The sequence below is a fragment of the Achroia grisella genome, unplaced genomic scaffold (genome assembly GCF_030625045.1).
Source record: "Achroia grisella isolate CSIRO2021 unplaced genomic scaffold, CSIRO_AGI_Agris_v1 utg669, whole genome shotgun sequence".
Lineage (NCBI taxonomy): Eukaryota > Metazoa > Arthropoda > Insecta > Lepidoptera > Pyralidae > Achroia > Achroia grisella.
The window spans coordinates 318,795-341,690 of record NW_026712988.1 but is presented as its reverse complement, the minus strand read 5'-3'; the positions used below and the strand labels follow the sequence as shown (position 1 = coordinate 341,690).

The 22,896-nt window shown below is 35.3% G+C and overlaps 1 protein-coding gene across 1 annotated transcript in view; it reads right to left on the bottom strand.

Annotated features, from left to right (window-relative positions):
* The window catches only part of LOC131849940 (uncharacterized), a 51,217-nt gene extending 30,504 nt beyond the window's left edge, over positions 1–20,713 (bottom strand). Inside the window, exon 1 of the mRNA XM_059200072.1 lies at positions 20,487–20,713. Coding sequence (XP_059056055.1) covers positions 20,487–20,513 — 27 coding nt within the window. The 5' untranslated portion in view covers positions 20,514–20,713. The remainder of the gene's footprint in view (positions 1–20,486) is intronic.
* Positions 20,714–22,896: the final 2,183 nt, after the last annotated feature.

The following is a 22,896-nucleotide window of genomic DNA, read 5'->3' as shown; positions in this document are numbered from 1 at the left end:
TCATTCTTTTAATCTACTGCTCATTCGGAAAGCTGTCTCATCACATTATATCATACACATCGTTGTTTATCCATTCCTCGCACTGTATACAAACATTTGTATTTGTGAGTATGGTTGTTTGTATTGATTAGCAGTTTTCTATATACACCTTTTTTTTTTTTATGGATGATAATGGAATGGAGCCCCCGCCTGCGCTAACGGTTAACGCTGGCGGGGCACCAGTGGGGGATGATAAAATGAGCATGAGGTCAGGTCAGTTACCCCATCGTAACAAATTTACCAGGAATTTATCACGATGGTTTTCAGGGGGAACCACGTGGAAGTCAACCTGCCGTAGAACATTGCACATCAGTCCACATTCCTAATAATCCCCTTCCCCCCTCTATATATACGTCATGTATGTACTTACAAAATATGTATTTAAGTATTTATATCAGTTATCTAGTACATAACACGAGCTCTGCTTAGTTTGGGATTAGATGGCGCTGTGTGAAATTTCCTGGATTATTATTATTAATTTGCCTTGGTGCTACTGACAGTCCCCTGTGCCGGAGGAAACGGCTGCTCACGTAATCCTGGAGTGCTTGCAGTGGCCACACATCGTAATCAAATCCTCGGAACGGTGAGGTCCCTCCGTGAAGCCTGCAAAGACACCAGGAGACTTCTGCGCTTCTGGGAGGAGCTTGCCTGGCTACTTTAGTATGGCTCTACAAGCACAACGGCCCAGATGAGAGGCCAATTGCGGTAAATGGAGTCTTACATTACATTACATTACCTTGTATGAGAAGACCGTAAGGTCGGAAAATTGAACAGTAAATATCTACATATCGTGGTAACACGTTTGTTTATTTGTACCGCGTATTAACAAGAATCGGTGGCGACACGAGCAGAACCTGTTGTGTTCCTAATAACCAACTACAGTTACGGATACCTCGATGCGGTTATATGTTAACAAATATATTCACGACTCCAATCCCGAATGAGGTAGTCAGTGGTAAATACATATTTATTGTATTTAAAAAAACCAGAAACAAAAATTGAAATATCAGTTATCTGATGTTATGACGGCCTTGATGATCTAGTGGTTAAGAACACCGCTTCACTTCAGATGGTCGCGGGTAAGATTCCTCGTACGGTGCAAATATTTGTATTCATGATTGTTTGTATCGGTCTGGGTGTTTTCTATGTATATTATGTATGTATTTACAAACAAAAATAATCTAAGTATTATATCAGTTATCTAGTACTCATAACACAAGGTCTGCTTACCGTGAGACTTTATGGCGCTGTGTTAATTGTCCAGGATTATTATTGTAATTATAAACAAAGTCACATCTGCTAAACTACTGTTTAAAATTACCAATTCAAAAATCATTTATTCATGTAGGACATTTTAGCCGCTTATGAACGTCAAATTATTTATACAATATTTTCCCGTACCATCCAGTTCAGTATACAGACTCAATTGAGAAGAACTAGCAAGAAACTCAATTGAATTTTTAAAAAGCCAGTTTATTAACAATGTATATTTATGTAGGTGTCTATATGTAACATTAAATATTGAGATCTTATTGCTTTTTTTATTTGCTAATCGGGACGGTAAACAATTTACCGGATCACCAGATGGAAACTTGTTACTGTTACATAAACAGTACTTGAACAGGGTCACGAGCATCATATTATTACGTGGTGTCCATAGGTATACCCTACGGGTTGCTATTTCATAACGGAAATAGAAATAGAAATATTTTTTATTCAAATCAACTAAATATAAGCACTTTTGAATAGTCATATTTTTGTATTCTACCACTCATTCGGAACGCAGACTGATCACAAGAAGAATGAAAAAGAAACTTGCGTGTTGCTCTTTTAAATAAATATTGTTGTAAGTAAATACACATTAACAATGATTAGGCATGCGATGATCAACATAGAAACCGCTACACACTACATCTTTTTGCAATTAGTTAGATAATAGTTTTTTTCTAAAAAGACATTATCATTAACAAATTAAATAACTATAATAAGATCGGAAAAGCGAAGTCGTATATTTGTATACAATATCTTCTCATTACATAGTATAAAAAAAGTCGCTGTCGCTGTCTATCTGTCCCTGTGTATGCTTAAATCTTTAAAATTACGCAACGGATTTTGAAGCATTTCTTTTTTTAATATAGAGTGATTCAAGAGGAACGTTTATATGTATAATACATGTACACCCGGGCGAAACAGGGCGAGTAGCTAGTCTTATATATAAAAATGAATTGCTGTTTGTTAGTCTCGCTAAAACTCGACAACGACTGAACCGATTTGGTTAATTTTAGTCTTGAAATATTCGTGGAAGACCAGGGAAGGTTTAAACGGTGATAAAATATGAAGAAAATCCATGTGAAATTGTAAAAACAACAATTTTATTTTCCCATACAAACTGCTGATACCTGTAAGACAGGGTGCGTTCAGAAATTAATTACGTAACTAGACTTCAAAAAACCTTTAACATATTTAATTTTGAGTCGGAACGGAGTTTGCGGGATCAGTTAATCATTTATAAACTCGTCAATATTATTAGCTTTTTTATAAAGAAAGTGTTTAATAATACATTTGAATAATCTGCCAGATTTAGGAGAGGATAGAGTATAATTACAAGATGTGAAAGCGAGTGTTCTTAAACTTTTTGCAAAACGTAATTTGGTCGTGGTTAAAATTCGTAACCCTTACCAGAGGCAATTTTGGTGTTCCACAATAAAAATATCTTTCTTTTCTACCAGTTGAGCAGACATACAGGTCTCTTGCGGTACTCACATGTGAATCAACCACACTCATTACGCTTTTATTGCTGTAATTTTATTACGTATCCAATCTTGTCGTCGTGGTCTGTAGCGACAAATTACGTTTGTATGTGTCTTTTGATACATCTTATTGGCCTCACAAAATGGCTTATTCAAAACCAGTCGACTGGAATCATAATCAAGCTGCGGAAAAGTCGGGTTGTTTTTGTGTATAACCGTAATGACGTACAGACAAATGACGGAAAGTAGTAACCGTCAGCTGTATCTGACTTTACATAAAATATATCTTATATATAAAATTCCTCTTGTCACAGTTTTCGTTCCCATACTCCTCCGAAACGGCTTGACCGATTCTCATGAAATTTTGTGAGCTATACATCTATTTTTCATCCCTCTAAATGTTAGGGGTAGTTCACTCCTAATTTTTTTTTTTATTTTAAGGCAAAACAACGTTTGCTGGGACAGCTAGTATATATATATATAACGATGTTATTACGCAAAGGTTTTCTCGGGAGACTACGGCATGAGTTTATCATAAGGGTATATTAAGGCTTCTTAATGGTCGCCAATGCTCACGTGATACACCTGGTGTATCAGGCGTCCATAGGCTATAGAAATATAAATAATCTTTATTCAAACCACTCATTCGGAATGCAGACTCATCACAAAAAGAATGAGCAAGAAACTTGTGTTGCTGTTTTGAATAGATGTTTTTTAATTTAAATAATTACACAATAACCGTGGGCTAATTATCTCAAATTCAAATTCAAATTCAAATTCAAAATATCTTTATTCATGTAGGTCTATTACAGACTCTTATGATATGTCAAATCTACCGTCAGTTCGGAATGATATCGAGATGAGAAGAACTGACAAGAAACTCAGCTCGTAATTTTTTTCAAATAATAGTGGAACATGTTCATCTAACTTTGATCGCAACGATTTTCGTATGTAACGTAGTGAAAATGACGTCATATGTCAATAATGCGATCATATTGACGCCATTTGACGCTGTCAACTAGCATTGCAACGTAAACGCACCTTTACATATCGATAAAAAATATTTCTATCGCAGGTATATGGCGTCGATAATCAACATAGAAACCGATACGCCCTCATTCTTATTGCAATCATATATAATTGAATATAAATTTTAGGCTTTTTCTAAAAAAAACATTATCGTTTACAAACTCTTCAATTTTGTTACATGATCACTATGTCAGTCAGTCAGCTCGTGACCACGGCTAGTGCAACCTAGTCGAAACGTCGAGAGAGGTAAATATCTTCAATTTTGTAAAGTTTTTTTTTAAAAAGGAAGCGTTTTATTCTTTATTTGCTTTTTTTTCAGGCACATTTAGAACAGACTGTGGTAATATTGTTGTAATCTATTTTCAATTAAGTTACATAATGTAGACTCGGGTCTTAGTTGCTTAGTTTTGAAAAAGTATATTATCATAATACTAGCTTTTGCTCGCGGCTTCGCTCGCGTTAATTTATTCCTTAAGGGGTGGAATTTATCAAAATCCTTTGGATGGCAAGAAAAATCCCAGTCCGATCGGTTTAAAATTGACGAAGTTTCATATAAATTTTCGTCCCCTATTTTATCCCCTTGGGGGTAGAATTAATCAAAATCCTTATCTTCTTCTCTTCTTCTAATCTTAGCGGATGCCTACGTCATAACATCTACCTGCATGCCAAATTTCAGCCCGATCCAGTGGTTTGGGCTGTGCGTTGATAGACCACTATGTCAGTCAGTCACCTTTGAGTTATATATACTTAGGTTATTTAACAAAAATCTACTTTTCTGATCGATTCCAATATACTGAAAGATCCAATAATTACATAATTGTTGATCTTTTTTTGCAATTTTTTCTTCATAGAAGACAAGTTTAAAATAGATGTAAATAAACAAGAGTCCTGAAATTTGGACTGTGGAATTATAATTATGTATATGACATGTGAAAATAATAGAACGGAAAAAATATTGTACGCATAAAAATAATGTGGTTTTATTTATATTTTATAATAATAATAATAATAATAATACTTTATTTGCCAAATGTAGGTAAACAATAAGGTGTTAAAAATATGTTATTGAGATCCGTACATTAACCTCGTAAGAGGTGTGCAAAATTTCAAATTGTAGGTACAATTAATGTTTAATGAAATAAAATTACGGTACTACGTCATCATACCGATAGTCATTAATCAATTGTCTTTACGTCAATGTATCAGTCAGGAAATCACCAACCGTGTAGTAAGTTTTACCAATCAGTATATTTCTAAGAGCAGTTTTAAATTGATGGATACTACCAATAGATTTTAATGCCCTTGGAAGATTATTATATATTCTAGGTCCCATTCCTAAAATACTATTACACGACATAGCAGTTTTAGCCGGAAAATTACACAATTTATCATTATTACGTATTCCTTTGATGTTATTAAAAAGTTCAAGGTTCGTCTTAATAAAAATAGACACCTCATAAATGTAAAGGGATGGAGCCGAATATAAAGTAAATTCTTTATATTCGTTATCTTAAACTCAAAATCATTTATTTTTAAAGGATACTTCCGGGCGAGTACGCATGTCAACTTTTTATATTTTTATATTATTCATATTTATATATTAATATTATGCATGTCAACTTTTTATACATCCCTTACCCTCCGGTTCTGTTTAACTGCTACATTTTTTTCTTAGTATTCTTTTTTATTAAATAATTCGACTATTAATTAATCTGATTAAGATTAATTAACAATCGATATGTTATACAGAATGTGACATCCCTACCCGAGCGCCGGGCCATCTCATCAGCGACCGTTATGATTGCGAGGCGATGTGCTAAACAGAGCGAGACATCGCACCATAGACGTCTACCGTCACAGGTACTTAACTGGTGCGTTCGTTTACACACACAACAACAAATACAGAGTGTAAACTTTTCTGCCAGTGCCCATATTCAAATGCAAAATATCTTTATTCATGTAGGTCTATTACAGACTCTTATGATATGTCAAATCTACCGTCAGTTCGGAATGATATCGAGATGAGAAGAACTGACAAGAAACTCAGCTCGTATTTTTGTCAAATAATATTGGAATATATGTCATTAAAATTCAAAATTGGGAGAATAGAGTGATCTCCAGCATATGCTATCGCAAAGAACAAAAAAATTTAAACAGTGTTCACAACCTGAACAGACCAGTCCCCACAAGCAGCGCCCGTTCACGAGTATGACGTATGAGCCAGCCATCATTGCACTCAACCATATTTGACCCGGCCCACCACGCCGCCACAAGTTTGAACTTTATAGCGAGCATGACTGTTTCAGGTTACTCCACTACGTCGATTATATTATTTACATCATAGGCTGTACCGATCACAGTTTTCACCCATTACAATATTAAATTTACATTATTTAATTTACAATATGTCATTACAAAATTTATAATAAGTTTCTTTACTTTTATTTAATTTATAATATATCTAAAAATAAGGGGATCATATGACGGACTTAACACCATGCGGCGTTATCTACCAGGCAACCATGAGTGGTGCAGAGAAACATTGTTGGCGGTACACTAATATTAATGATACAACTATTGCCGTTTGTCATTTAAGTAATAGTTTAGTGAATAGTACAGGTAAAATAATATTACACACTTTGCTTAATAAATATGATTTAACAGATATTTTAAATTTAGTTAAAGGTAATTCCAAAACGTGGTGGGCCGGGTCATTGGGCTCCCTAAAATATGGTCGAGCGCAGTGATGGCTGGCTAATCCGTCATACTCGTGAACGAGTGCTGCTTGTACGGACTGGTCTGCTCTTATCACTCCGATTGATTTAATCTTATTGTATATTTATATTTGACCCTTAAATTAGTGCTGGTTGGTAGTTTGTATTCACACGTTTCGACTTGTAAAATGTGAACTTACAAGAATTGTTTAAAAGAGCAACACACAAGTTTCTTGCTTATTCTTCTTGATGAGACAGCTTTCCTAATAAACGGTAGATTTAAAAAAAAATGTTGACTATTCAAAAGTGCTTAAATTAAGTTTATTTGAATAAATTATTTTCTATTCTATTCCTATATCCTTTGGTATCTTATTGTTAAATTTTAGATCCATACGCATATATATATATGAACAATACATTGTCATCTGATACCTGAAGTACTTAGTAATGTGGACTGTTGACCCCATTGCTAGCAATGTACCATATCAGGTTGACCTCCACGCGGTTCTCTCTGGAAACCATCATGATAAATTCTTGGTGAATATGTCACGACGGACTAACTGACCTGACCTCATGCTCATCTTATCATCCTCCACTGGTGCCCCGCCAGCGTATACTGTTAGCGCAGTCGGGTGCACCATTGCATTATCATCCATAAAAAAATATATACAACTAATAAAGGACGATTTACACAGCGCCATCTAGTCCCACGGTGAGCAAAGCTTGTGTTATAGTACCCATAAGAACTGATATAAATACATTTTGTTGTAAATACGTATTTAATACACATAGAAAACACCCATACCGATACAAACAATCATACAAATATTTGTCACGTGCGAGGAATCGAACCTGCGTTCATCGGAAGTAAGACGATGTGTTAAACTGCTAGAACACGAAGTTAGTTAACGTTTACTTTATCAACAAACAAAAAACCAATTATATCTATTTATGAACAGTTAAATCGTATAATGTTAACCGTTGGTTTAGTTTTTTTAAACCTAATGTACTACTAACCCGTTTCTAACAAAGAACATAGACAAATATAGTTGACTAAACGACATTCTAGATACCATAATCATGTTTCCAGCTTAGACCATATCCGTCTAATAACTGTGCCTAAAACGTGAGTTCGGAAATAAAAAAAAAAGAAGTTATTGTTGTACACAAGGATGGCAATCATACGGGCTCGTACAGTTACGGTACGAGAATGTTTTCAGTGTAATACAAAAGTGTACGAGTTTTCAGCTACAGAGTAGGTCGGTACTGTCATAATTCAATGATGTAAATCCTTCCGCTGGATTTGGAATCCCATTTGTACTCGTCTCTTTTTGTTCAGTGAAGCAGTAAGGCCAGCATTAGAATAAAGAAAAAGAGATCAGATAGAGAATTTTTGCACCTTTTTATTCGCTACTTTTTGTTCAGTGAAGTTTTGTTCAATGTTTGTCCCTACAGCCAGCCATCACTGCGCTCGACCAAATTTGTAGGGAGCCCAATGACATGTCTGGACATTTTGAGCATGACTACTCATTCCTAGGGTAAGCAGAGCTTGATTCATAGGTACTAGATAACTAAAATAAATACTTAGCTACATTTTCTGTTCATGTATGTATTTACATACATAATATATATGTATTGACCCAGATCAATACAAACAACCATATTCATGAATACAATTTTTGTACCGTGCGCGGATCGAACCTACAACCATCGTAAATATAGCGGTGTGATAAACCTAGGCCATTGAATACTAGAATATAGGATGCATAAAGCATAATTATAATAAATACATAAATCAAATCAAATTCAAAATGTCTTTATTCATGTAGGTCTATTACAGACTCTTATGATATGTCAAATCTACCGTTAGTTTGGAGTGCATTCGAGATAAGAACTGTCGAGAAACTCCGCTCTTATTTCCAAATGTACTTGTATATGATCATAAAAATGAAGATTCCATTTATAAATTCAAATTTAGGGAGAATAGAGTGACAACCATCATATGCTATTGCAATTTTGTCAGTAGCCGTAACCAGAAATCATTTATAAATTCAAATTTAGGGAGAATAGAGTGACCACCAGCATATGATATAGCAATTTTATCAGTAGCCGTAATCAGAAATCATTTATAAATTCAAATTTAGGGAGAATAGAGTGACCACCAGCATATGCTATTGCAATTTTGTCAGTAGCCGTAATCAGAAATCATTTATAAATTCAAATTTAGGGAGAATAGAGTGACAACCATCATATGCTATTGCAATTTTGTCAGTAGCCGTAACCAGAAATCATTTATAAATTCAAATTTAGGGAGAATAGAGTGACCACCAGCATATGCTATTGCAATTTTGTCAGTAGCCGTAATCAGAAATCATTTATAAATTCAAATTTAGGGAGAATAGAGTGACAACCATCATATGCTATTGCAACTTTGTCAGTAGCCGTAACCAGAAATCATTTATAAATTCAAATTTAGGGAGAATAGAGTGACCACCAGCATATGCTATTGCAATTTTGTCAGTAGCCGTAACCAGAAATCATTTATAAATTCAAATTTAGGGAGAATAGAGTGACCACCAGCATATGCTATTGCAATTTTGTCAGTAGCCGTAATCAGAAATCATTTATAAATTCAAATTTAGGGAGAATAGAGTGACCACCAGCATATGCTATTGCAATTTTGTCAGTAGCCGTAACCAGAAATCATTTATAAATTCAAATTTAGGGAGAATAGAGTGACCACCAGCATATGCTATTGCAATTTTATCAAATGGAAATAGCCTAATCAGTGGCCGTAACCAGAAATTACTAATATTATAAATGCGAGAGTAACTCTACCTGTCTGTCTGTCTGTCTCACTTTCACGCCGAAATCACTGAACCGATTTAAATGAAATTTGGTACACAGATAGTCTAATCCTTTGTCAGGCAAAGGACATAGGCTACTTTTTAATGCAAAACAAGGGTTGCAAGGGGTTGAAAGGTTATATGGAATATCGCCATTTTACGCGGACGAAGTCGCGGGCGTAGCTAGTCATTTATAAATTCAAAGTTAGAGAGTGACCACCAGCATATGATATTGCAATTTTATCAAAAGGGAATAGTAAACAGTGGCCGTAACCAGAAAGAGCAAATCATTTACCACAAGCAGTACTTTATCTATTTATTGTTCACTGCTTTACCCAAGTATTCGGATTATCGAGGTAACCTGCTTTAGAGCATCCTATAAATAAACTTTCTACAGCCTATATCCGGTTGTCGGCGCCATGTTGGTGACGTCACGGGCGTTCCGTTACGTGCGATTGACCTTCACCTAGATGTAGAGCCCAGCCCGGCACAGCGGGCCGTGTGGCCCAGTGGCCTGCACCGGTCAATGACTCCGACATTCCGTATGGGCTGTATTTTTATTGATAAAGGAATGGCGCACCATTCTACGGTGATGCGGTAATGGTTTACGCTGGCGGTGCACCAGTGGAAGATTATAAGATGAGCATAAAGTCAGTTAACCCAAAAAAATCCCATCGAAATCGGTCCATTTCAAAGATTAGCCGGAACAAACAAACTGATTTACAAAAATTTTTAAAATATTATTTTGATATATGTACCTCATTTATAATCATATGCATGTAGTAAAAAACGGTTCAATATTACAAAGAGATATTCCAATTTTATTTATATGTATAGATGATAAAAAACATGAGGTATAAAAAAAATAAGCATGAGGTGAGGACAGTCAGCCCATCGTGGGAAAATCATCAGGTATTTATCGCTATGGTTTCCAGGTTCCCCCTAGAGGTTAACCTGGCATGGTACCTTGATAGCAATGGGAATACGTATAGATTGTTTGAAGATTGATTCAAATTTAGATGATATGGTTTTTAATCTGTTTTTTAATCAGATACTAAAGTTACAGGTGTTAATGTCAAATTTACAATTACTGTTACCAGCTGCAGCGGGATAAATTATTTCAACAACACATCAAAATTTACGTAATTTTTAATTTAAAAACGTTTAATTTTAAAGCTTCGCAGTAGTTTCCACAAGATGTTTGAAAGTTTACTTACGTACATAAGTGTTTTCATTGCTGTCTTTGTATTAAATAACACAATAATACATTTTTTTTTTGGTGGGTAGGCAGTTAAAAAGCAACAAGTAAAATTTATAGACTCTGTAAATTAATTTATTTAAAATAATAAAACCTTATAATTGTGTGTAAATATCATTTGAATTGAGTATAAATAGGCTTATGACATAATAGCTGCAATTGAAATACCTGCCAGTGGCCGCTAAAACATTTCTCACAATATCACTGTGTATCACACTTATACAATGGCAAGCATCTTTGATGTACTAAAAACACAGGCCGTCCTAGAGAAGACACTTGACGAGCGCCTCAACAGTTTCGAAGCACAGTTAAAGGCAGCACCAACTGGAGAAATCAGTCTGCGGCAATTAAGTGATGAGTTCCAGTGTTTTCGAGATCAGATCTACTCTTCAGTTACATTATTGCGGCAACAGATTGGGATTCTCATAGCTGGATTGGATGCCATTGAGAATCGTCATCGTAAGAAATTCTTACTCCTGGGAGGAATACCCGAGAGGTCTGAAGAGGCAGTCCGTGAAGCAACAGTGTCAGTCCTTACAAAACAACTTGGGATCCAGGATTTAACTACGGACAAACTGGCAGTCTGTCACCGTCTCGGTACTCCAATGGTCGGTCGCTGTCGTCCCATCCTCATTAAATTCAATGACCCATCTCTTCGTCAGACAATATGGACAAAGAAGTCTCTTTTTAAGGGCAGTTCATATGTATTGTCTGAATATCTGACACGCATGCGGCAGTCGCTGTTTGTTGAAGCTCGGAAACATTTCGGAATCCGTAAAGTCTGGACATTGGATGGAGTCATAAGCGTGAAACTTCCCGACGATAGTCGAGTTAAGATTTTCACGTTGGTGGAATTAGAAAAGCTGATTGCTGCAAGGAAGCCAGTAGAATCCCCTGTGACTACAGTTCCTGAAGCTACGAGTTCCGGTGGTAGATCCACTACCGCTGCTCCTAAGCAGCAGCGGTCCACAAGGGTGGCCAAGAAATGAATTAGTGTTTTACGTTTAAGTGCATTTTGTTTCCATTATGACACATGATTCTTGTTGAAGCGGATAGTGAATTATATTGGTTACTCTAATACGAAAGTTTAGAAGTAAATTCACGATACCAATTCTCTTCTTATTTCTCATTGTACTGTCTAAATAGTCACTACAATTATGTTTTTATATAATACCGTCTAATATTGTTATTGTTTTATTAACTGCACTTTTTACTTTTTAGTTACTACTATTTCAACTGTCATACTGACGTTTCTCGTATTGACGTTGATTGACGTAACCATAGGTTGATTAATATTATGTCGTTGATAGTCTATCATTGTACTTTTTGTTATATTAATTGCGTTCCGTTTCATCAGATTTTATGTGTATGTTTAATGTCGTGTATTTATAAATTTGTTACAGCGTGCCGGCAGGTAAATAAATTGCAAGGCGTTTTTTGGTACTCATATATATCAGTAATTTTGTTTTTTTAAGTATTTTAATAGTATTTATTTTAAGAATTAGGTATAAATATATATTATATATTATTTTTTAATATTAACTGATTTAAAAACGCAATGCTAACAGACGAAGACTCATTTCTTTCATGTGATAGTGATTCGTCATTTCTTTCTGCTGATTCATCTTTTAACGATAGCTATAGTATAAAAACTTTGTTATGTAGTAAGTTGGAATTTTTGAATTTTTTTAATGTATGCCACATAAATGCGCAGAGTGTACCGGCGCATTACACGGACTTATTAGACACGTTTTCTGAGCCTAACCTGCACGCCTTGCTCATTTCAGAAACATGGTTAAAACCTGCTTTACCCTCTACTACTTACCCTCTACCAGGTTATGTTTTAATCAGGAATGATCGCACGGGTAAGGGTGGTGGAGGCGTCGCGATTTACTTGCGTAGTAATATTAAATACAAAGTAATATTGTCTTCACCTTCTGAATACAGGGGCACAGCTGAAATGTTAATAGTAGAAGTTGACTTCAATGGGACGAAAGTTGCAGTCGGAGTTGTGTACTGTCCGCCCTCAACAGATTATTTCGTCGACCTTGATGATGCAATTGATTTTTTAAACGCGTCTTATAATCATATTATCGTCATGGGAGACTTTAACACTAATCTGTTGAGGGATACAACACAATCACGCAAACTCAGGTCAATACTCGACACAGCGGATCTCTCTATCTTACCATTACGACCGACTCATCAGAACCCTGACACAGACGATTCCTGGCTGGATATTATTTGCACATCCTCCAAAGATTATGTCATTGACTATAATCAATACTCGGCACCGGCCTTTTCACGTCATGACCTTCTGCTTCTTTCTTATAGGATCAAACCTCTTAAACTAAAGCCGATCATTGCTAACGTACGTAATTTTAATAAAATTGATACCACCTTATTGAACCGCGATGCTACATTAATCGACTGGAAGCCACTGTTGAATTCTACCGATATTAATGACAAAATTTCACTGTTTAATACACACATTTTACAGTTGTTTGACAAACACGCTCCCGTCCGTGCTGTAAAATTGCGTCGCCCACCTGCACCGTGGATTACAGAAGATGTTCGTAAGGCAATGGCGAGAAGGGATAAGGCCTTTCGATCCTATAAGAAAGAAAGAAGTCCTGTCAGCTTTCAACTTTTTAAACGAGCTAGGAATCGCTGCAATCAGATGGTAAGAGTAGCAAAACGCCGACATATCCACAATAATATTTTAAATACTCCTTCAGCAGATGTATGGAAATTTTTGAACTCTCTTGGTTTTGGGAAAGCTCCAGCCGTCTCCAATTCAAATGTTCCACCAAATATTCTCAATAAGCACTTCTCGTCTGTGACACCTCTCAATAGTACCACGAAAGAATCAACTTTACAGGAAATCAAATCCATGCCTGCACTTACTTCTACCTCATTCACATTTTCTCCAGTTACTGACGATGATATACGCAAAGCTATTTCTTCTATTAAATCTAATGCGAAAGGTCAAGACAATGTGAGTAGAACTATGATCCTTCTTTTACTAGACACAATTCTCCCAATTCTTACTCACATTGTCAATTTCTCCCTATTTACTGGCTGCTTTCCGAATTTATGGCTAAAAGCATGCGTTATTCCACTTCCCAAAATCACTAATCCCACTCTTCCAAGTCATTATAGACCTATTTCAATATTACCATATCTCTCAAAAGTTCTTGAAATTATTACTCATAGACAAGTTTCGTCATTTATAGCTAACACTAACTTTCTTAGTCCCTTTCAGTCTGGTTTTCGTCCTGGACACAGTACTACCACTGCGTTACTTAATGTAACTGAAGACATTCGTGATGGCATGGAAAACACCCGTCTTACTATATTAGCACTAATAGACTTTTCTAATGCCTTTAACTGTGTCGACCATGATTTACTTTTGGAGCTACTTTCATATCTTAACTTCTCCCCGTCAGTACTGGAATGGTTCTCCTCTTATCTTCGTGGTCGCCAGCAGGCCGTTCGTTCTGGACAAAATCTGTCTGACTGGTGTGAATTGATTGCTGGCGTTCCACAAGGCGGTATTCTCTCTCCATTTTTATTTTCACTATTCATTAATCTCATCGTACCTCACCTCAGATGCTCTTACCATCTCTATGCAGATGATTTACAGCTTTATTCTCAAGCCGATCCCAATGGTATTTCTGCAGCTGTAGATCTACTAAATGCTGACCTTAACAATATATCCCGATGGTCTTATCGCTTCGGTTTATCAGTTAACCCTCAAAAATGCCAGGCTATAATTGTCGGTAGCTCTAAACTGCTATCCAAATTAAACACGGAAAATCTGTGTCTGCGTTTTGAGAACAATATTATTTCATTCTGTCCCCAGGTTAAGAATCTCGGCTTGATCATTGATCCAACACTTAGGTGGCATATGCAGGTGACCGAGGTGTGTCGTAGGGTTACAGGTATATTGCGTGTGTTATATCGCTTTAAATTCTTTCTCCCACCTTCGACTAAATTACTTCTAGTCCAATCCTTAATTCTTCCGCATTTCGACTATGCTGACGTGTGTCTTACTAACCTTTCGCAAGATCAACTGAATAAGTTGGAGCGTCTGCTTAACAACTGCATTCGGTTCATCTTCGGACTACGGAAGTATGACCACGTTTCCAATTTTCGCATACAACTTAAATGGTTGACCATCCGTAACCGCAGAGACTTCCGTATCCTATGCGCACTCTTCTCTATCATTAATGACCCTCTCTCTCCCACTTATTTGAAAAATAGATTTCAGTTTATCAGAGATTCCCATTCCCGTGATCTTCGCTCATCCCATAACCTCCTTCTCTCAACTCCCTCACATCTTTCAGGCTTTATGTCCAACTCATTTACAGTTACTGCGATTAGCCTTTGGAACCAATTACCTGTAGACCTACGTAAAACACGATCTAAGCCACTTTATAAAGATAAATTATTTAAATACTTATTGAGTACTCAGAATCAGCAGAATCAGCTTTAACTATTGTGCATTGCATTAGTTTTAGTATATTTATCTATATTTAACGTGTATGTATGTATTTATTATTTTACTAATTCAATATATATCTTACTTATTCATACATGTATATAATAATTTTGTTTACTGTATATTTATATAATATATATATGTATATATATATCTTGCATAGTTATTTATATGTATTAGCAAATTTAAAACAGCTCTCGCTAATACCCCATTACGCTTTCTGTTTATACCCTAAGGTTAGCTGGGAGAGAATGCCATACGGCATTAAGCTCGCCTGTTGTACAAAATTTTTTTTTGTTCAATAAAGAATAAATAAATAAATAAATAAATTTTTACGGTATTAAGCTACAAACCAACATTTTTTTTTTACTTTCAAACAGGTAATTTTTTTTAATAGATGTATATTTGAAATATGACAATCAAACAAATGAACATCGTATAGGTCATTTGTTTTTTAAAAAAGGCTAAAGTTCATTCTTTTTTTGTATTGATATATCGTCGGTTAAATAGAAAAATGGCAGTATTAAAAATGTATTTTTTTTTACAAGACAAGCATTTAAAGTTTTGTTTTTAATTCATTTAAATTATTGTTCGCTTTAAAATTTATAAATTAACACAGAAGTATTATATATCATTTTAAAAGTATTTAGATAATGATTAAGACGGCGTGGTTAATTTAATTGACTTATATAAAAGGAGGCATTTCTAGCTTCTAATTTTGAAAAGCGTCCTTTTTCTATTTAATCGACGGTATATGTTTATAAAATAAATCAATATTGATACAAATGTTTATTAATATATATAGCACACACTGTTACAACACTATTTAAAAATTCCAAAAAGCTGTCAACATACCTAATATCAATTTAGTCTCCTGTCTCTCTAAAAAACAGACTATAGGTTTAAAGAAATCTGTGACAACATCTGTTTACAATTCCATAATATGTCCAAAACATTGCTCACCGTTATGTTTTCTCGCATGGTATTTACGGTCGGAGGTTTTGTTCCTGATCCTACGTCAACACTGTCAATTAAGGTCACTCTTGACGATGACTCATGTTGTTTACGAGATTTAAAATTTACTTTTCCCATATAAAACTATTCGTCTGTGCCTAGCCTTAATCCTATTAGTAACGGCCCGCCTAGCTTTCCTCTTTGTGCTTATAAATTTGTAAATTTTATATATATTAACATAATAACAAAATCAAAATATCCTTATTCATGTAGGTCTATTACAGACTCTTATGAGACGCCAAATCTACCTTCAGTTCAGAGTGCTTTCGACCTGAGAAGAAATAACAAGAAACTATCTGAAAGCTCTTATTACAATAATACAGATTCATTTTTAAATTCTAATTTGGGATCGTTATGTTATCAACCTCTCTAATTGCATTTAAAAAACTGTATCTAATAGTAATAATAATAATAATCTCAGGACAATTCACACAGCACCTTCTAAACAAGTTATGCTAGCCAAAGCTTGTGTTATACCCATAACTAGAAAACTGATACAAATACATAGATTTTTTTTTCGTAAATGCATAAGGGACTCGTTTTAATAATATATTTTAGTTATTATATCATATTTTTTAAGGTTTTTAAATTTACGTTTATTGTCCTTTTTATTTCTGTATAAATAAAGTACAATACATACATATTATACATAGAAAACGCTCAGTCCGATACAAACAATCATACCCATGATTACAAAAGTGCCGTGCGAGGAATCGAACCCGCGACCATAGGAAGGCCGTCAAAAGTAGTAGTTTATTTTTAAAGTGAATTCTCCGGTTTGTATTGGATAAGATGTGTACAATCGATTATCTGACTTCATTCGCGTCTCATGCAATATTCATTGGTAACGGCACCGGCTCGGAACGGTATCGGATACCGGAGTTAGCAAATGATGCCATTCCTCCCACATTCCTCACACACCACATATATATCTGCTATGTACCCGCGACTTCGTCCGCGTGGAATTTAACTTTATTTTTCTAAAATAAAAATAGCCTAAGTTACTCCTTGTCACATCAGCTACCTGCCAATAAAAATCCTATCAAAATCTGTCCAGCCATTTCAGGGATTAGCCGGACATTAGAGATTAGTCAGACAGACAGGCAGGCAGACAAAAATTTAAAAAAATGTTATTTTGGTGTATGTACCGTATTTATATTCATAGGCATGTAGTAAAAAACTGTTATGTCAATATTACAATCAGACACTCCAATTTTATTTATATGTATAGATTTATATTACCATGTGAACCTTCCTTTATAATCACTCTATATTTTGCCAAAAACTGTATTAAATCTATGTATGTATATACCTATCAGTTATCTAGTACCCATAACACAAGCTTTAGGTAAATTAACTTACTGAGTAGCTTTACTGAATGTTAAATTATTTATGGTCTAATTCCGATCACTGTGTGACCAGTAGTATATAATAATATAACATAGATAATCATAATAATAATCTCAGGACATTTCATACAGAACCACCTAGTTCTAAGCCAAGCAGAGCCATTATTATGGGTACTACACAACTACATTTTTTTGTAAATACATTCATAATTAACATACAAAACATAACTCCAGATAGTTCAAAATTCAGCCTGCGAGACCCAAGCATAATCTTTAACTGTTATTTATTACTTTTACACACTTCTCGTAGATAGGGAAGTAACTCATTTGCACATTCCGCCTGTCGATTTCAATTCTGCTTTCAACGAATTTCATATCATCAGACCGATACAAACAATCATACTCATGAATAAAATTGCACGTGCAAGGAATTGAACCCGCGACCATCGGACGCAAAGCGATGTGCTACACCACTGAGGCCGAGATAACATATAATGTTAGTAAGAATGTCATAAGGAAAACTGCAGCAATAGTAAAACAAAACCTTAATTGTTAGATCTACGAATAGCAACGACATGATCCACTTGTCCGAAACTAGATCATTGCCTATATTTTGTAATGATAAAAAAAAACATCAGCCGCTTTCTAAGCTATTCGTGAGTCATTCTATCTCGTACGATACGTGATTACTTTTGTAATCTTTACATACTATAAGATAATATAATAAACCAAGACAGTATAAAGCAGAGGTTCCTAAATTTTTTTGTGTCGTAGACCCCTTACCATATTTTTCGGTTTCGGTAGACCCCCATTCTTACCTGGTATTGATTTTTTGTAAATTTCTAACTGTAGTAAAGTTTAAGGGGAAAATTTACAAGACCATGATCCGGCCTGCTGTCTTGTATGGATCAGAGTGCTGGCCCGTAAAGGCGACGGATGAAAGACGACTGCATGCAACTGAAATGAGAATGTTGAGGTGGATGTGTGGTGTGACAAGAATGGATAAGATAAAGAATGAATACATTAGAGGAAGTATGAAAGTGACACCGGTGTCAGAGAGGTTGAAGAGTAATCGTCTGTCATGGTATGGATATGTAATGCGTAGGAACGAGGATAATATTTTAAGAAAGGTGTTACATATGAATGTGGATGGTTATAAGGGCAGAGGAAGGCCGAAAAAGAGATGGATGGACTGTGTGAAAGATGATATGGTAAGAAAGGAAGTAAATAACGCGATGACTGCGAACAGGGATGAATGGAAGCGAAAAACATATTACGCCGACCCCAAATAATTGGGATAAGGAAGAAGCAGATGATGATAACTGTAGTAAAGTTTAGTATTAAAAACAACAAGATGACCTCTATCGTAGACCTCTTGCAATTTGTCCGTGTTGGATTATTTAAAAGAGCAACACACAAGTTTCTTGCTCGTTCTTCTTGTGATGAGACAGCTTTCCGAATGAGCGGTAGATAAAAAAATTGTTATGACTAATAAATGTTTGATAAATGTTGAATAAATGATTTTCTATTCTATTCTATTTTGTCATAGACCCCTGGGGGTCGATATAGACCGCTTTGTAAATCACTGGTATGAAGAATACGAGCTGAGTTTCTTGTCAGTTCTTCTCATCTCGAAATCATTCCGAACCGAAGATTTGACATATCATAAGAGTCTGTAATAGACCCACATGAATAAAGATAATTTGAATTTGAATAAAGTCGCTACCGCTGTCTGTTCCTTTTTATACTACGTTGGCAATCATACGGCCCATCTGATGGTAAACTTACCGTAGCGTATAGACGCCTGAAACACTAGGGGTGTCACGTGCGCGTTGCCGACCCTTCGCTTAGATTTATTAAACTACACAACGGATTTTAATGCAGTTTTTAACAATAGATAGATTCAAGAGGAAGGTTTGTTTTTATGGATGATAATGGAATGGTGCATCCGTTTTGCGCTAATGGTATACGCTGGCGGGGCACCAGTGGAGGATGATAAGATGAACATGAGGTCAGGTCAGTCAGCCCATCGTGTGGAATTCACCGAGAATTTATTACGATAGTTTCCATAATGTAAATACAAATACGTTTTCTAGTTAAGTCTAGAGAGAGAGATTATAGTGGTTACCTCGATTATAAAAGGCAAAACGATTGACTTACTTTTATGTACCTAGAAATAGGTACGAGCTGATTCCCCACATGATGGAATGTGGCTACCGTTATCTACATATACTTTAACAGAACTACAGAAAGCCTCAGTAGTCTAGCGGTTAAGCACACCGCTTTATATCCGATAGTCACGGGTTCGATTCCTCACACAGTGCAAACCTGTCATTCATGAGTATGGTTTTGTATCGGCCTGGGTGTTTTCTATGTATATTATGTATGTATTTACAAAAAAAAATCTAAGCATTTATATCAGTTGATGTTGCATGCTCGTTTGTCCCCTGTGTTATAAAAAAACGTGGTACATTGCTAGTAATGGGGACACTAGACCCTATTAATTACAAACCCTTTTCCCCAAATATCAGTTGTCTAGTACCTATAACACAAGCTCTGCTTACCTTGGGATTAGATGGCGCTGTGTGAATTGTCCTGAGATATTATTATTACTATTATTTTTATCTATACATGTAAATAAAATTGGAGTGTCTGTTTGTAATATTGAAATAACCGTTTTTTACTACATGCATATGAATATATATTTGGTACATATATCAAAATAACATTTTTTATAATTTTTGCCTGTCTGTCTGTCGGCTAATCTCTGAAATGGCTAAACCGATTTTGACAGGACTTTTTTTGGCAGGTAGCTGATGTAATAAGGAGTAACTTAGGCTACTTTTATTATAAAAAAATAACGTTAAATTCCACGCGGACGAAGTCGCGAGAACAGCTAGTTATAAATAGAAACTTTAATTTAATACAATGTGAATATACTTTTTAATTTTGCTTTAACTAATAAATTGTATTAATAACTTACCAAACAAATGAAAGCCGGTCGCGTCATTTTTCCCGCCAATAATGATCACACACAGTCAAAACTAAATGTTCACAATTCACCTAATCATTTATAAAAACATTAAAGCATTTAAATATTAAATAAAAAAGATTTTTCAACGCCGCACTTTCCAATCGCAGTGATGGCGGGCTTTTTTATTTTTTTTTTGTTTACTTTTTGTCGAGGCGCAGACGCACTGGCAGTATGCTTTCCAGTCGGAAGATCTCGAGTCGACTGTATGTAGCGGCACAGCGGTGAGAGAACGGGAAATTATACGATTTGGAGAAAGGACACATAGAGTTGTTATGATTTCTAGGGTAGAGCGCTGTTGATGCGATGAAAATTTATTTGAATACTAGTTGAATCGAGAAACGTTATTTTATCCAATCCTTATTTTCGAGATATAAATTTTGGAGGTCACTAGCGGGATAAAAGTTATTTTATATATTAAACTAGCTGTGCTGTAATAAAAGAATTTTTAAAAATAAAAGTAGCATAAGTAACTCCTTATTACATCAGCTACTTGCCTAAAAGGGCCCGTCAAAATCGATCCAGCCACTTCAGAGATTAGCCGGAACAAACAGGCAAACAGATCTAAATTGTAAAAAATGATATTTTGGTATATGTACTGTACTGTACTATTTATATTCATATGCATGTAGTAAATAACGATTATTTTAATATCACAAACAGACACTTCAATTTTATTTATATGTATAGATATGAAAGATAGTGGGCACAAAGGATGCCAAACGTGCAAAGATTCTCTAGATTCTTCCGAGATTTTGTGTACCTTCGGTTTATGAGGAAATTTTGAAAATTTCGTAGATATAAATACTGACACACTAAGTAGATTTATTCCCTCCCCCCACCCCCCATCCCCCTTGTCATCAAAAGTAAGCAAAGCTCTTACTTACTCCTTACTCTCTTACTCCGATGCTTACGTAAACATTATTCAATTAATGTATTGTTTTTTAGCAAAGACAATGTGAGGGTTGCCATTCGTGTAAAAAAGTAAATAATTACCGATGACGTAATCATCATCTAGACTCCCCCACCCCCCATGTCATCCAAAATAAGCAAAGCAAAGACCCTCTTTTGGAAATAAGAGAAAGCAGCAGTAGATTAAATATTAAGATATATTAAAATGATAAAGTTTACATGTTGACATTAGAAAACTTTCCTGAGATATTAAAAGCACAGATAATATAATATTACATTTAAAAGTGACATCTTATATATAATATTCTCGTGTCACAGTCACAGTTTTCGTTCCCATACTCCTCCGAAACGGCTTGACCGATTCTCATGAAATTTTGTGAGCGTATTGAGTAGGTCTGAGAATCGGCCAACAGCTATTTTTCATCCCCTTAAATATTAGGGGTAGTCCACCCCTAATTTTTTTTTTATTTTAAGGCAAAACAACGTTTGCCTGGACAGCTAGTATTTTATAAAAATGTACAAACAATTAATTCTACGATGGCCAGCATTATACATCTAACACCCTCCCCCCCCCCCCCAACACCCCGACGCCCCCCCGCCCTATAGTGCTTAGGTAATACTTGAACGGCCCCTATGTACATATATTACAGTAAAAAAAAAACAAAAAATGCTTATATTTGATTTGAACAGAGAATATTTATTTCTAGTAGTCATTTAAATAATTGGGCCAGTCAACTGCTCTGTAATGTTCCAAGTAGAGCGAATAGCTGCATACAACTCCACACTAATCGTTGTACTCAGTGTTGCCATATAACCAACTGACTTACCCCTGAATTTTCTTTAAAATCCCCATCAAGTCATGTTTTAAAGAAAAAGATCGCGAATAAAGAAGTTTGCTTTAGTAACACACCTTTCGCAATCCAGTAGACGATTTGTTTTGGGCGCTTGTTCTACAATTTTTGTTTTTTTCTATTCTTAACTAGCTACTCGCCCGGGCTTCGCACGGGTGTACATGTGTTATATATAAACCATCCTCTTGAATCACTCTATTAAAAATCCGTTGCGTTGTTTTAAAGATATAAGCATACATAGAGACTTTGTTTTGTACTATGTAATAATGATTAAGCACGTGAAATTGATGATCTTTTTAGGCTTCTTCTACAACAGTTATTGCTTTTGTTGTATTTCCACTGGTATACTCTACGTCGGTTAATATACTTTTTTGTTCTGCAGTTCTTGATCCGCCAATACTACCGAACTATATCTTGTTTAGATGCGAAACACGTGTCCCAATAAAGGTACAGGTAGATCCGATAATGATCGGAATTTGATCACAAATAGATAGCGTCATAACGCTCCTAGTAGCGATGGTCAGGTTTCCGCACTGAGAATTTGAGAGATCACAATATGCTAATAGTATTGAAATTAAATAAAATAACATAAATCCATT